Source organism: Alosa sapidissima, chromosome 4 (assembly GCF_018492685.1).
Source record: "Alosa sapidissima isolate fAloSap1 chromosome 4, fAloSap1.pri, whole genome shotgun sequence".
Lineage (NCBI taxonomy): Eukaryota > Metazoa > Chordata > Actinopteri > Clupeiformes > Clupeidae > Alosa > Alosa sapidissima.
In genome coordinates, this window is record NC_055960.1 from 36,629,112 (window position 1) to 36,643,333 (window position 14,222).

Here is a 14,222-nt window from a genome sequence, read left to right on the forward strand (position 1 = left end):
GAGGGAATCAATGCTGAGGCCGCCGCCACATCGCTTTTCTGGACCGCTATTGTTCAGAACAGGAGGTGGCATTTTTATTATGAGGCTTTACAGTATCAGGCTACACAACCGTATTTATTAATATAAAAACATGCACTAAAAAGCTGATGTTTGCAGTTTATATTCATCAAAATATATAGGATGGAAGATTCCTTATCCTGATTTTAGTCATAAGTGTGAAATACCCATAAAAATTCTGTATGTGCATTGGTCTGTCAGGAAACAGTGTTCTGTATCTGAATGGTATGACCTGGCGTCCATGGTTTAGTTTCCTTCAGAATAGACCTTGCAATGTGAGTGGAAAACAGCAGTCACAATATGCACATATGCTTCCTTAGTAAAACTGCCAGATCAGCAAAATGATCCCACACAATCCTGTCTTTGAAGGGATATACTGTATAAACAAGCCTTTCTTTTTACATGGCAGTTAATCACTATGATGGAGAGTGAGTTTCATCTAGAGAAAAAAATTTGGGTTGATTCACCCCACCTCTAGACCTGAAGATTGGCACTTTGACAAGAAAGTACGATAGCCACTGCAGCCACTACTTTGATCTTGGTGTGCCTTTCTTGGGGTTCAGGAGCAAAATAGGACTTCTGCAATGGGCTGTGTAGCCTCTGTCCCATTGATCCCTGTGTATCAAAGTCAGCACAGAGATATCAGGGGGAGTTCTCCCAGCCAAGGGTTCAAACCACAATAACGGACATTGGTGAGCGGAACTCTTAATGAGTACACTAATTGGCCGTGATGGCTATCTTTGTCAATAGGGTGGATTTAGAGGGGAGGTTAAAAGATACAGTATTTCCCCCCGTCTGAAATCTCAAAAGCATATCTGAATGTGGACAAGTGTCCCTGCAAGCTTTTCCGTAAGCCGGGTTCATTGAACAACTTGGGCGGCCTTACAAAGACATCCCCCTCTGAAGTTTCCCAGCGAGCCTTATAGCCTTTAACAAGGCAGAGGGAAAAGCTCAGAGACATTGATTGGGCCTCCAGAATGTCGGTCCAGTGTGAAAGTGCAGGTGGTGACCTGGGCTCGGTGTGTGAAGGAGACACAAGGTTGAGTTTGGCCAGTGGAGGTTTGGAAGCTTTTGCATATCCTGACTTTAATGCACTGAACTGCACATATGGAACTTTACATACCATTTTTATAGTTAAAACATATAAAACTGCATAACTGTATTGTTGTAATCACCATATGAGATTGACATTTAGCAGAAATGTACATAATCTTAAACAGAATGTAAAACATAGAGATTAAATTACATTATATTGGAAGTGAAGAAATTAAGGGTATTTTGAACCATGTTTCACTATTGATTTATACTTTATGAACGTATCTGTTGGGATGATCTCCCCTGCTATAACTAGTGCGCTAGCAGTAGTAGCTCCAGCTCTAAGCTGTTGTTTCTGTTTGCCCCCCCGTCTTAATATGATCACAGCTGCTCATGACTAAATACATTTGTCTGCCTGTCTGACTGGATTTAACCTAAACAATATAAATAGCACTGCAGCCATTTACCTCATTTGTCTTTAGTCACAATCTAATTAATAGACATCTGTTTTAATTAGGGCCAGAGGAAAGGACTTTACAAAGCTCTTGTGTCAATGGCAGACAGGTTTCTATCTGAAGTGTCTGGGTAGACTGCCCCCTGGAACATCGACGCTTTTGCCTTTCGAGTCTACACTTGCGCAAACGAAAGTGGATGACCAATAACTCTGAGTCACAATCAGGGCCGTGGGCTTTTAAGACACACACACACACACACACACACACACACACACACACGCAGAGAATGGCTGCCAATGAACCATGGCCTAGCCAGCTGCTCCAATTAGAGACTCATTGAACCACTGGTTATGTACGCAAGGTCAAGGACGGCCAGGGACGTGGCCCAAACAAATGTGTCTTATGCAGCCTGATCTCCATCAACTGGAACTGTTTATGGACCTCAAGAAAAAGTTGCCACTGCAAGTGTTCTGTTCCTCTGAATGATTGAATTCACAACCATGTTAAGGATGAATGTGTGACAGAGGTTTTGTCATTTGACCCTGGTGGGACAGTGCTATACTGTGAGACTGTGAGAGTGAAGGTCTCCAAAATGCATTTAAGTGAATCACTTTCCTTTTGAATTCTGTCAGTTCATATACTGTAAATGTTCCTTTTATTTGAAAAAAAAGTATTGAATGCACAATGAATTCTCCAGACTTCAAACTATAAGTCAGGGACAACTAAGTTGCCTGCAGAAAATAAAGGCACAACATCAAATTATTTTTCTAGCACCATTAATATTGTATGTGAACGAACCATTCCTTGTTGCATATTATGATCTAGACATTGAAATGTCCTTTGAGATTGGTTTAAAATACTAAGCAGCATCTGAAATGTCTTCTTGATAAACTGTACTCTGGTGGTATTTTTTTCCTCATCAAAGTGTCCTCAAGGTATAAAAACGTAATAATGCAACCATTATGCAAATGGCCTCATTAAATAGGAAATGCATTGCAGCAAAGCAGATGCCTCCAAACATGTTATCTTGTTTGTAACAGTTAGCAACGCTCATTCGCATTGGCTCCTGTGTTTATCTCCGCAGACTAATACAACTCAGATGAAATCATGGGGTTGTTTTATATTGCTGTGGATGAGTAGCATAGCTCATCTATGTCTTGATGACGTGTCTAGACTAGAGGTTAATATGTATTTATTCTTTTTCTCACCATTTATTCATGCATCTGATTGGGACAATGTCACAGTGACATTTAAACGCATTAAGCTACTGTAGCTTTCTGGAAACCAGGTGCCAGGTATTGTCTTATCAAAAGACACGGCTGTCTCATTTTGTAAGGTTCTGACTATTCCAGTATCCTTGTTGCCAACTGTAAGTTTGAACACTTAACAATGTAGAACGCTACTATGTCCATTTGTAGTGCCAAAAATCAGTTTTGGAGTTCTCTTAGAGGTGATGTGCATTTAGAAGTCTTCTGTTACCATGTGAGCATTCATGTGTGTTAGTTCTACGAGTGTAATCTCAACAACAACAACAACAACAACAAAAAATGGATCTCAGTTGAGTTACAGATTGATTTGAGTATATAAATCCAGCTCTTTGATCACTCCACAATATATTTAGTGAGATTGGTAACTGTTTTTATGCTGCCTTCTGTTATAGCATTACTCAAATCCATATTTCCCCCAAGGTGTGCTCTTGATTCTGAATCTAACCATGCAAAAGGTATGTGGCTGCAGGGAATAGGAAAGCACATGTGACAAAGTCAATTTAAGTTTTAAAAGGGCTGTATGAAACTTACGGGCCTCTGAGGTTTACAGATGCATGCTTGGTGGAATTTACTGCTCTCTCTTGTGACTTGAACAGAGCAATGTTCCAGCAACCAGAACAATGAAGCAACCAGTCCCAGTGCTCACTGGTGGGCCATACACATTAAGAATGCAACATATCCTGTGTGTGCTATTTAACAGCTTGTCTTTCAAATGTCTGATAATGTCTTAAAATACCCTTTGCCATTTCCCCCACCATTACCATTACAGCATGTCCATGTCCATGTGCTGCCAAGGAAGACTGGAGACTTTGAAAGGAATGATAGCGTCTACGATGAGGTAGGATCATTATTCTTGTTCTATTCAAATGTAACCAGCGCTGTGTTAGACTGAGTCACGTGGCCCTGCATCTGCCTGGGCTTGAACCTGCAACTTGCATCGGATTGGGAGCATTGCCATGGGTAGCGTTTGTAACTAGCATGTCAACACGCAAACATTTTAGGAAATTAGCTTATTCACCGTCTCCCCCAGTGATAGATAAGATGATACATACCCTTCTCGTCAATGTGTATGCAATAGCTCAGTCTGCCGCACCCACCCTTAGCCTAGCTTAGCATAGCTCATTGAGGTGGGCAGAACCAACTCCCAAAAGTGACAAAATTGACTTGCCTGCATTTGTGATAGGGTCATCAGTTAACCTCATCATCATTAAGCCCTTAGCTCTTTCACTGGACAATTTTGTGCAATAGTGACTGTTTATATAGTACTAATCTGAGAATGGATTGCAGGCCATGATTACAAGACATACTTTGTTTAAAATGAATATGTGAAATACATTTGAAGAATGCTCCTAATTAAAATTCTTGGTGTCCTCAAAGTGCAGGATTCAAAGTTCACAATCAAGATCTACATTCACACTCATATTCATTATGCAATATACATCAACGTGTTTCTAAAAATCAACAAAGCCTTTCTCTTCTCTTCTGAGCTGATTTTATCTTTGTGGTTGTTGTGGGCTGTATGTCCCTGTAATAGCTCTCGGCTGTAGTGGTCTCAGCAGCTGGGGTACTAGCAGGTCCCATGGGTTTCCAATCTCAATCTCTGTGCAACGGCATCAGAAACAAGACTCTATTGTAAGATCTTTCAATAGAACCTAAATTAATGTTCCCATCTTAAAATGAATGACAGACACATTATCTGACTGCAACTAAATACAGCACTCCGTTTAAAAAGATATATGTGTGTCTGTGATAGTTTGTAATCAACGGCTATATTTACATGGACAGCAGTATTAGCCTACAATATTAACCATAGTAATACAAATCCTATGCCTACTCTAAATAAGACACCGTCATGAAATAGTTTGGTTGATTAGAACTTATTTGATGTGAGTCATAAATTGGACCTTATTAAAAATACAAATGGCAGTGAAAATGGGATATTTTTTAAACAAAATCGTACACTATCCTACTGTACATGTAAGCAGTGTTGACTGTGCGTGATGTAGGCTACACTGGCATTTTCCTGGCACACTATTGATGATAATGCCAAACAGTCTTGCATATCAGACCCCAAATATAGCTATCCAGTCTATTTGCCAGGAAAGGTAAAGTGGACAAACTTACCAATATACAAAAAAATGTGGTGAAAATAGTGGCTGTACGCAGTTACAAGACTTTCATACTATCTTCACAACAATGGATTTGAAGTAATATAAAGAAGTAGCTCAAAGTGCTGACTTGCTAGCTAGCTAGCTCAAATCCATTCAGCTGTTCCTGTCTACTCCCCTTTTTCTTCCAGAACTTTTCTTTCCTGTGTTTTCTTTCCTGCTCTTAAAGGTTGTATCAGCGATTTCAGGCCCAAAAAAGCCCAAACATAAATTATCACATTCATCTAATATTTCGCAACGATCTACTAGCTGTCTGCCCCATAAGCAGGCTGTCAAAAAAACGCGTCTCTGTAGGCAGCCTAGGCTCCGAGATCTGTACACAAAAACAATTTCTACCAACAAGGGTTGGCAACCCACTCAAAGGCAAAATAAAGTGTTTCAACCAATAACTGACTAGATGCGCATTTAGTTCAGTTTTAATTGCACGGGGGGGCAGTTCTGTTTTTGTTGTGACACTCAGAAAAAGGGTCATTTGTTTGCTTTATCGGTAACATAAACAAAGGCATCCACTTGATCTTAACGGGCCGATTTTATTGTTTTATATTTAAATAAATCAAATAAATGTAAAAAAAATATTGAATATCTATTGATGACATGTTTGAATTTACAACCAGACACACCGTACCATGAGAAAATATCAATGACAAAGGTTTGATATGAATATTCTAATAACCACATCTGATAAAAGCACGCCTGCTTATAATTTCCCAAAGTGCTTGCGGGGAGAAGCAGACCACAGCCACAATACAGCTCTACCACTGAAATATAAATAGGTTTGTTTTTAATTTGCATGCCATCATAAGGGTTATTGTGAGCACACCCCAGCCATTTTCTATTTTTTTTTATATGTTGTGCGCAGCAAATGAGAACATTTTTCTTTGATGTATTTTTGCTCCATTGAGAGTAATCACCTGTTTATTCTTTATAGCCCAAACTAAGCACCTTTTCTCTCCCATAAAGGCTCTTTAAGAGGCAATGGAACAGTTGAGTTCTGCGGCTCCCACTGAGAATTGCCCTGCATCCTCATCTCCCCTGTTTGTCTGCTTACGGATTTATTCACTTGGAGTATATATGTCAGTTTATCATAGCAATGTGTTGAAATCATATTGTGTCGATACCAAGTATTTTTATGATGCATCTATTGAAGAGCAGAGTGCATTCTTTATACCATTGCTTTCATTATCTTCCAGCTGAGCTATCATCATTCATCAAGTGTTCTACGTTAAGTAGAAAAATATGCATTGCTTTGTATTATGTGTTTCTAATATGGGTGTTGATTGATTAGTGAGTCAATAAAAAAGTAATTTTACCTCTATGTGGACTGAAGGGTTTTACCACCACGGTGTGTCGTGCAGATGATGGGTTGGGTGTTTATCCTGGGGAGAGTTAGGAATGGGACTCTGGCGTGGGATTTTATTTGTCATTTTATTTAGACGAACTGACGTGCCAGGGTAGACTCGCACTGCATGGTCATAAAGAGCCTGTCCCCTTTTCTGACAGCCGCTCTCAGAAAGATACAGTCTTCAGTGAGCTTTTGTGCGTTGCTCTTCTCTGATGTACCAGATGGCATATCCAATTTTCTTTGCAGTGTCACCTTGCCAAAAAATGTCACTGCGTATGATACTTGTTTTGTCTTTTGTTTCTTTTGTTTCTTGCTTTGAATATATCAGCTTGTCAGAAGACCTAATGGGTAAAGTCTAAGTCTCAGCTCGACAAGCATTCAGTGCTGCTGTATCTTCCTCATGACATAGACCGTAACTCACCTACAACCAGCTAGTAGGAAATGGAATGTCTCCAGCCATATAGATAGACTACAGTTTTAAATTGCAAGTTGAGCCCAGGATTAGTACAATACAGTAGTCACACTACCCTATCCAGAAAAATGCCATGTCATAACATGGCATGATCAAACACTCCTGTCATTAAAGGGGTTATATGTAGTATTCTTTCAATTCAAAACATTCTGCACAAATAGCTTTGGACCCTGTTTAGACCATACACTTTATTCCTCAATGGAAAACAATACAAAATATTGCCAATATTGCAAATGTAATGATGAATTCAAGACACAAATTCTACAGAATTCTACACTCTACATTCTTCTCTGAAGAATTTGCATTTGTGGTAAGATAGTGCCTAGTTTGGGCACAACTGCTCCACAGGATCGTGTGGATGTTGAATATTAACCCCTGAGGCAATTTGTATTATGAGTTTGTGTTCAGTATTAGTGGCAGCCTGTGTGGAAGGCACCAAGTTATTCTTTTTTTTCTGAGAGACGTAGGAAGAAGTCAACACAATTGATTAAAAATGAACATAATTTTTCCTCACTTATATTTTATATATTTTATAAGACCTCTGAAAGCACAATATTCACATTGGGGTTTTGTCATGTAATTCTGGGTTGCATAGGTGGGAATGGAAGAGATGATGGAGCAGACGAAGATGGATCAGTTTAGTGTTGATCAATTCAGCGGATAACCTCTGTGAGAGCACCACAAAAAATAGCATGCTGATCCGGGCTGCTGTTTACCCAAATTGTTTCCTTTGGTTTCCAACTAGCTTTCTTCAAGGCTCCACTCATTACACCTAGTGAAGGTCAGCAGTTTTCAAAATAAGTGTTTTGACCTTTTAATCAGGCAAGAGAAAAATGAGACACTCAGTTGGCTCTCTAGCACAGTTTTCCCCTGTTGTGATAGTAGATGGGAAATTATTCAAGGGCCACATTTACAAAAATCTATCGTAATTTTCGTTGGGATATATTTTGCTTTAAAAAGAACAGTAGGTAATTTTCTTGATCTTTTCATTTACTCTTATTCATTCACAGCAAATGTCATTTGCAAATGGTGAATATAGACCCTGCTCTCTAACCACCTCTTTGGGGAATGGTAGGTCGGTCCTGAACAATGTCACATTGGCAGCATAACTGTGATAATGGGGTGTGAAAAGAGCGACTCCATCCATAAGTTATTATTGATGTGACTGAACTACTTCATCTCAATTATTTTCCCACAACCTCAAAGGTTACACAGTAATTCTCATCTCTTTCCGATCTTCTTAATTCATCTTATTAGCGAAGCCTAATAGTCCATACTAGATAGCATAAAACCCCATAAGGAAGTTGACAACTAGAAGATAAAAAGTGTGCTAGATCAGGTGTGGCAGTCAACCATTAAGACTTAAGTTCTGGTATAGTAACAGATTATTAGACTACTAGATGTGAGGCTAAAATAGGCTAACATTTCAGCATGCCAGTCACAACTGGTATACAATGTGGATCCATGGCATTATGATTGTGTAGTATTCTTTTCATAGTGTACTATACTGTATCTCTCTTTCTCTCCTGAAGTGTGTAAACACAACTGTTCTGGCTGGAACGTAACCTGGCAGTGCTACTACTGAAGTAGAAATATATTTGCTGAGTAGCTCCTGTCCTTAGTGGTGATGATGTGTCCAAAGAGCTGTGTTGCCAATTTTCCATCTAGAATTGACAAGAGAAAATACTGTTCTTTTTTTTTTGTTGGGCAAAGTCGACAAGGCTAAACATACTGTAGACTAATGTCCTAGCACACAATGACAAACACTGGAATCACATTTGACTACTGTCGCCAAGGAGGCTATGTATTCCGTGTGGTTTGTCTATTTATTTGTCTGTGTGCACTGTGCAGGATTATGCAAGATAAAACAACTGGCCTTGCCACTGGCCAGGGACAAACGTATTGAATCCCATGGCTGAACAGATTTAGTTGACCTTTCACTAATGTTGTTGTTGAAAGATACAGCACTTGGCCTTGGCATCGGAATGAATTTCTCATTTTAAATGTAAAAAAATTGTTAAAGATGCACTCCAGCCATTGACTTATCAATTTAAACTCATCTTGGTTTGTCAAAGATAAATAAAAAGGCTAATTTGAATTTAAGCGTTATCAAACAGTTACAGTATGCACATTTAAGATTGCTAACTCTGACCCTTTAGCTTGCTGGTCTTGTTAAGCTTGTTAAGCTAATTTGTTTAAAGATTAGGCTCACGGAAACTATTTTCCAGTGATTTTTTAAAACTCGTCAACCCCGTCCCAGAAGTCAGTCAGGATTGGGTTCCCTCTTTTGTCACGTCACTACAACGGACCATTCTGTTTTGTTATTTTGAAGAATCAGCTGGTCATTCGAAACTAGAGATACTTGACCATGGCATTTACTGTTTATTTTGCTAATGGACAAAGTGAAGTAAGAATTGATGTATTGTGCATGAAAGCCTGTTTTATATAACATACCGGTAATATTTGTAATTAGTAACTCCCTGAAAATTTTAAAAATAGATATTCAATATATGTTGTTTTGTTGTTATTATTTTATATGGTTTTAGTGCAAATATAAAGACACATGTCAGCTGGAACACAACACAAATCTTGCATCAACAAGCACGACATGCTGTTAATGGGCCCATTTAGTGCCACAAGCCTTGTTCTCCAGAATAAGTTATCTTCAGGACAACTTGATTAGAGCAAGCCTCAGATCATTGCATGCCTACTCCTTTCCACATATACATTGCCTCTGAGACAAAACTCAATTACTTTGCTGTCATACTTGTTACAGGGAACAATGGCGGAAAAGTGTCATAACCTGTACTAATGTTATTTTCCACAATTATTTAGGAGTTATCTTAGCTCACTCTCCAATGCTGCACTAAAAGAGAACATATTGTAAGAGTGGAATTTGGTCAAAGCAATTGAAAATTCATCACTCCACTATAATGGAATTTGGCGGAACACATGCCCTTGATTGAATTTTGCCGTATATGTAGTGTCTTTTCCCAGTAGTATTCAGTCAAGGATTCCAGAATGCCACCAGGTGCCTGATACCTAAATGTAATTTCCTACATCCTCTGTGCATGTTACATTGTATTGAACGGTTGTTGTTATATCCATTACCTTTAGTTTGTGCATTTCTAGTCAGTGATACAAAGAAGTTGACATTTAACATGTGTTGGCAATTCTGAAAGGAGATTTAACTTGAGGTCAAATCAAGCACTTGAGGGTACAGGTCTAATGGCAGATTCTTTTGAAACACAACAAACATGTCACCTGGGCCTACAATACTCGAACCATATCCATTTTTCAGTTTGCTTAAATAAGAATGTTTATTTTCTTGGTCAGTGTATGTTAAGACAGGTGACACGTCTCTGCTGCCAAGTAAATATAAAAATAAATGACTTGTAGAATAAATGAGTGTAGAACAGTGCTATATGGGATAGCCGTCACGCACAGGTGAGCTAATTGATGTGGCTCAAAGCTAACACTCTTCCAACAACATAGATGTTGCAAGAACTTAGGTGTTCACCTTTACCATCTATATAGTTTAACATGAGTTACTCTGTACTTTTTTTTATCAGATTTGATCTGTTTTTATAATAATTTGAAGTTTATCAGACATAAGCCAAAATATGTCTCCTTCTCCCACTTTCTCTGTCTTGTACCAAAACCTCCCTTTTTCTCTTACTCTCTCTCTCTCTCAATTCAATTAAATTCAATTGAGCTTTATTGGCATGACAAAAAAATACAATATTGCCAATGCATACATGTACATAGTAGTGTGTAAAGAAAGAAAACAAAACATCATGCATCATACATTACTGCAACGGCAGTGTGTGTGTGTATGTGATGGTGTGCATGGGAATGCATGTAAGTGCGTGTGTGTGTGGCTATGTGGTTGTATTCAGCCAAAAGGTGAAGCTCTGTTTGTGTGGCACCTTGGTTGCAGTTGATGCACAGCCTGTCTTCTCTGGGCAGCCAGGTTTTCCTGTGTCTGCCCTTCTCGATAGCCAGACTGTGATTGCTTGTACCAGGTCAAGGTTTTTCTCTGTCTGGTATCAGTGACTGTGGATAGGTATCTCTCTCTCTCTCTCTCTCTGTATTTGTGTTTGTCTTTCTCTCTTACTGCCTGATATTGTTTGATAGCCTCATTCATTAGATCTTTATTGAAGGCTCTCAGCAGTGTGAAGCAACTGAGCCACAACTATCATATTCAAGGGGGCTTGCTCATTTTTGATTTGGCTGTTATTTATCATTCGGCCTGCCTCTTTTGTGGCAGTGTTATTAGTGAACACGGGGCAGAGAGAGCAGCGTAATGAGAAATATCAATGTATCCTCATGTTCCTGCCTGCACTGGCAGTCCACTATCCATCTTTCTGGCACTTACCTAGTTAACATTTTCATCAAAATGGGCTAGGACCCCTCCCTGCTCCCACACAGGTTTCCAGCCAAATGGCTTAGATAAAGATGAAAGATCCCAGAGAGATGGTGTTTGTGGAGTCCATGGTCTTTGTTGCATTATGCTGTCTATCATACAGCTTCCTGTAACCTGGCATTTATTTTCCGCATGGCGACTGAGATAAGATGGTGTTGTAATCGTGAATCACTTCACTTGTGTGCAGTTTAATTGAAAATGCAAGGTGTGCTCTGTGTGAAATATAATGTGGAAAGCTGTTGAGAACATGCAGTAGGAGTTAAGAAATGACTGGAGGTGCTGCCTATGGAGTCCTCTGTTTATATAACCAGTTCTTCATACGGCATTACTGTCATCCAGGCAAGGCACAGAGGATGATCTTCTGACAAGCCATGCCATGCTGTCTGATACAGTAGTGCAGACAGGGCCAAGCAGCCTGACACACACACACACACACACACACACAGACACTAACTCACTCACTCAAACACACACACTCTCTCTCTCTCTCTCTGTAAACCTTTATATCTTTGCAATCGGATCAGATCTGTACTTGTTGGTTATTGTTAATCATGATTCGACCATCCAGTGCTGGAAAAGCCTCGACTTCATCACTGCCAATGATCCTAGTTGAAAGTTTAAATTTGTGACTTCAGTCCAAAATAGTCATAGTTTTAAGGTAATGGGGTATAAGTTGATGACTAAGTTGATTACTTAAAAAACTGAGTACAAGCTTCAACAGGGATAGGCACATTTAGACCTGCAAACAGCAGAACAATTAGGCTACCCTAGAAAATATGTTCAAAGACAGTGGGGTTAAGGACATCATCTTGATGTTCATAATCTTTAGAGCATTAGAAATGTAAGCTTTCTATAATTGTTATAAATGTAAGGCCTGGTGACTACCACACTTAAGTAATATGCTACCCTATGTAATATTCACTTGTGAGATATATATTCTCATATACCACTGCTTGGTTGAATTTCCTATTGTGATGTGCTCATAATAAAGTCAATTAACTTTCTGATATTTGTACACCTATTAAGTGGTTCCATTTGTCTTTTTTGGATTTTGCATTACGATGGTATATCAATTTGCCAAACTCACTGTGAACTTTTAAATGAGCTGTCACATTTCAACAGAGTTACAAATGAGCAATAATGCACTTTGAGGTGCATTAACGTCTGATATCCGAAGGCTGTGTCCATTATCCCTTTGATATTTGAGAACATACAGCTAAAATGGAACAATGTCTGCTGTTGTTCTGTTGTTCTAAATTCTGATATCCATTTCCTGGTCTGCCATCACTATATTGCTCTGTAATGAAACTGAGGCGAGATCAATGGTGCCAGTGGTAAATTGTGCTCTTTGTTCCTTTGTTCATGTTTGCTCTCGTGCCTCAGAGAGAAAGAAAATATATTGTTCTTTAACCTCAGTTTGAGTGAATGTCCATCACAGATGCACATACCACAATTTTGTGTCAAAGCCAAAGACGTCTGTATTGATTTCTGCATAGAGGTTCCTTCCAGGTCCATCCATTCTGCTTCAGGGCCATCAATATACTTCTCTATCCTAGTCTTCTATGGGAGGCTTTCAAACCACCTCACCATGCTTTCTCGGCTCAACTGTGGCAGACAAGGCATCCAAATATAGAGGCAGCCCCCTCCCACCGTGACGTACTTGGCTTTGTCAAGTTTATGAATGTGTTTGCTATAATCTGCTATTGACAATTTTCACTGATGAAGAAGCTGTTATTATTCAAACCACTGTGAAACAAAATGGGCTAATTTAAACATATGGAAACTTTCTCTCTCTCTCTCTATTTTATTTCACCAACTCACTCACTCACATTTCCAAATGCAAATTGATTCTCAGCACATGGAAGGCCTGTGCTAAATTTGCAAAATAAAATAGGCACCATCTGATTGTGGCATGTTTTGGCTTTGGCAACACCCAAGCACTTAAAGCTACAATGTAATTTCCATGGCGAACCAAGTGTTAGGTAAGTACTGAGATGTAAGAGAAGTGTTGATTTGCATCTTATTTCAGATGCTAATGCCCACAAGTGGCTACGCTTTCAGGTTGGCGAGTGGCCCTTTATATACTTTGCTGGCCGTAGAGGTTGGAGGATACTTAAATGCCTGGGTTTAGCACAGCATATAAAGTGAGGCGTGTCATTTTTTGTGCATCGTTACATTTACGTAAAAAAGCTTGACGCATCTGAGGCAGAGATTGTTAAAGAGGATGTACTCCTTTTTTTATATAATCTCGGCCCGTCGTTAATTGAAGTTTGGAAGATTGAGAAAGTTAGATGTGTGTGAGGAGGGAATTTAGGAGTGAGGATGTTACAAAAAAAATCCAAGATGGCAGTCATCCACTTCCTCTGTGATGCCAGTTATCTCAGAGCTGTGGTGAAATGCTCCCAATTCCAAATCTTAGCATCAGATGGATTGCCATGATTGGAACCAGGCCTGGTGGCTTCAATTTCTTCTTGTGAGTTGTCATGCTAATTTGTGATATGCCATGCTAAGCTACATAGCTCACTTGTGGAGATGTTGTATAGATGAAAAGAGACCATACCAAAAGAGAAAATACCATTCCCAGTCATTTCAATGGCAGATGCTATGCTAACTTCTTCAGCCCAAAAAGTACAAATTGACTGTAAAAATGCTGTCCATTGAATGCTCACTTCCATTCCTATGAACAAACTACTATTGGCAATACAAGTAATGTGTGGTCTATCCAGATTGGTGGATGTTCATGGTGCTGCCTGCGATGACCGTTGAGAAGTAATGTGTGGTCTATCCAGATTGGTGGAGGTTCATGGTGCTGCCTGCGATGACCGTTGAGAAGTAATGTGTGGTCTATCCAGATTGGTGGATGTTCATGGTGCTGCCTGCGATGACAGTTGAGAAGCCATTTGGGTTTCGTGCATGGGTTGTTTGCTGCGGTATATTCCTAGCATATATGTATAACTTGGTAGCTTGGTCCTCTTTCTTTGTACTTTCATTTCACATTT

General features: G+C 39.4%; 1 protein-coding gene across 6 annotated transcripts in view; it reads left to right on the forward strand.

Moving 5' to 3' along the window:
• The window catches only part of fhit (fragile histidine triad diadenosine triphosphatase), a 208,918-nt gene that overhangs the window by 170,974 nt on the left and 23,722 nt on the right, over positions 1-14,222 (forward strand). For all 6 annotated transcript variants that reach the window (XM_042090343.1, XM_042090345.1, XM_042090347.1 and 3 more), the window contains one exon: positions 3,585-3,653. In XM_042090343.1, the coding sequence (XP_041946277.1) occupies positions 3,585-3,653 (69 nt within the window). The remainder of the gene's footprint in view (positions 1-3,584; positions 3,654-14,222) is intronic.